The sequence below is a fragment of the Tenrec ecaudatus genome, chromosome 3 (genome assembly GCF_050624435.1).
Source record: "Tenrec ecaudatus isolate mTenEca1 chromosome 3, mTenEca1.hap1, whole genome shotgun sequence".
Classification (NCBI taxonomy): Eukaryota; Metazoa; Chordata; class Mammalia; order Afrosoricida; family Tenrecidae; genus Tenrec; species Tenrec ecaudatus.
The window spans coordinates 152,077,581-152,079,414 of record NC_134532.1 but is presented as its reverse complement, the minus strand read 5'-3'; the positions used below and the strand labels follow the sequence as shown (position 1 = coordinate 152,079,414).

General features: G+C 40.5%; 1 protein-coding gene across 1 annotated transcript; it reads left to right on the top strand.

The window, feature by feature from the left end:
* Positions 1-1,291: 1,291 nt before the first annotated feature.
* On the top strand, positions 1,292-1,486 carry LOC142443625 (translation machinery-associated protein 7-like). Its single transcript, XM_075544934.1, has one exon. The coding sequence runs from the start codon at positions 1,292-1,294 to the stop codon at positions 1,484-1,486; it is 195 nt and encodes a 64-aa protein (XP_075401049.1).
* Positions 1,487-1,834: the final 348 nt, after the last annotated feature.

Sequence of the window (1,834 nt, the reverse complement as noted above, 5' to 3'; positions counted from 1 at the left end):
ATCGAGCCATTTTATTGTGCGTTTCCTTCCCTTGTGTCCTCTTCTCCTTTGCTAAACATGATATTCTTTTCTAAGGACTGATCTTTCTCAGTAAAGTTCCCAAAACATGGCAGATGAAGCTCCAATGCCTTCGTTTCTATGGAACATTATGTTTTTAGTTCTTCTAAGATCAACACATCAAAAAGTATAAACATCCTGATGGCCTAAAAATCCAGAAATTTCCCAAATTGACTAAAGTGATGAAACCAAGGAACGCTCTCTTTTTCCAACTGCACGGGTGATACCTATAGGCAATGTGCAGAATAATATTTTGCATGACCACTTTTGGGAATTATTTCCTGTTTAAATTCTATAAGAAAACTTGAATGGTGTCCCTGATTCAACTTCAAAGAAACATCTGATATCAATACATTTAGAGGGTCAATCTTGCCGAGTGTTCTATCACACAAGTTGAAAATCAAGGACTGTGTACTGTGGACCATACTACTAATGTGAGCTTCAGCACTGCCATCAAGCTGCCTCCTTAGCTGCCTCCTTAGCTGCCTCCTTAGCCACTGCAGTCCATTTAGCTCTCCTCTTCAAAGTTCGTGTAGTAACACAGGACATCTTCGGTTATGCGTCTAGAAATAACCATCTCAAGTGACAAATGAGTCTAGTTCAGGTGGCATATGAATTTGAAATATCAATAGGAGGTCCTATCTGCATACCATTGCCAGTCTTAAATGCACTTGCCTATTTCCCAACAGCTCCTTTCAGATCTATTTTGCTTTTGTTTGCTGTGTTTCCATCCTCCCCAAAGTTCTTAGCAGGTAATAAAAGAGGTACCTTCTACAACCAAGAAAGAGGAGCTGAGAGTAATGTTCTTATGCTGAGACACACAAAGAACAAGAGGAAGATTGATGCCAAAACACATAGAGATCTCCAAGAAATGCCAAGTCCACATATATTGAAAGGAGACAAAGATTTCCACCAGTGATGCTCTATTTTTCTGATACTACAAGTTATGTTATTGGTTATTTCAAATACCAGCAAGGTCACCCATGCCTTTGTGAAGCATCCAGATTAAAACAGGCTAGGAAGGACGGATAATCTACCTCTAAACCACTGTCCAGGGACAACCTTCTGATCAGGAGCAAAATACTGTCTGATAGAGTGCCACAGGGTGGACAGGACTGAAAATGCAATTAAGGAAGCGCTATATTTGCTGAAGCACAATCAATCAAAATGAAAAGAAAAAAGTTGCAAACATCTGTTTAAAAAAGAAAATGGGGGGGAAGGGGTGGCAGGCGTCATGTCGGGCCGCGAAGGTGGCAAGAAGAAGCCCCTGAAACAGCCCAAGAAGCAGAACAAGGAGGTGGACGAGGAAGAGAAGGCTTTCAAGCAGAAACAGAAGGAAGAACAAAAGAAACTGGAGGAGCTAAAGGCGAAGGCTGCGGGGAAGGGGCCCCTGGCCACAGGTGGAATGAAGAAATCTGGCAAAAAGTGAGCTGTTCTTGGTGGCTGAAGCAATGATGGCCCTTGATTCCATTCCTGTGTAGACATCTGGATTCCCTGCTAGAACTTTTGTTGCCACTTATAGTTAGAATGAAGTGTTGTCTTGGAGCCTGCTGTATATTTAAGAATAAACTTTTGTAAAAAAAGAAGAAAAATAAATAAATAAAAGAAAATGGAAGGCATATGAACTAGGCATTAGTGAACTAAAATAGAATGATATTGACCATTTTAAATTGGACAGCCAGAATTGTTCAATAGGCCAGGAACAAGAAATGGAAGAGAATGACATCATAGTAATCATAGAAAAATACATGTCAAGACCTGTCCTGAAGTACAACAC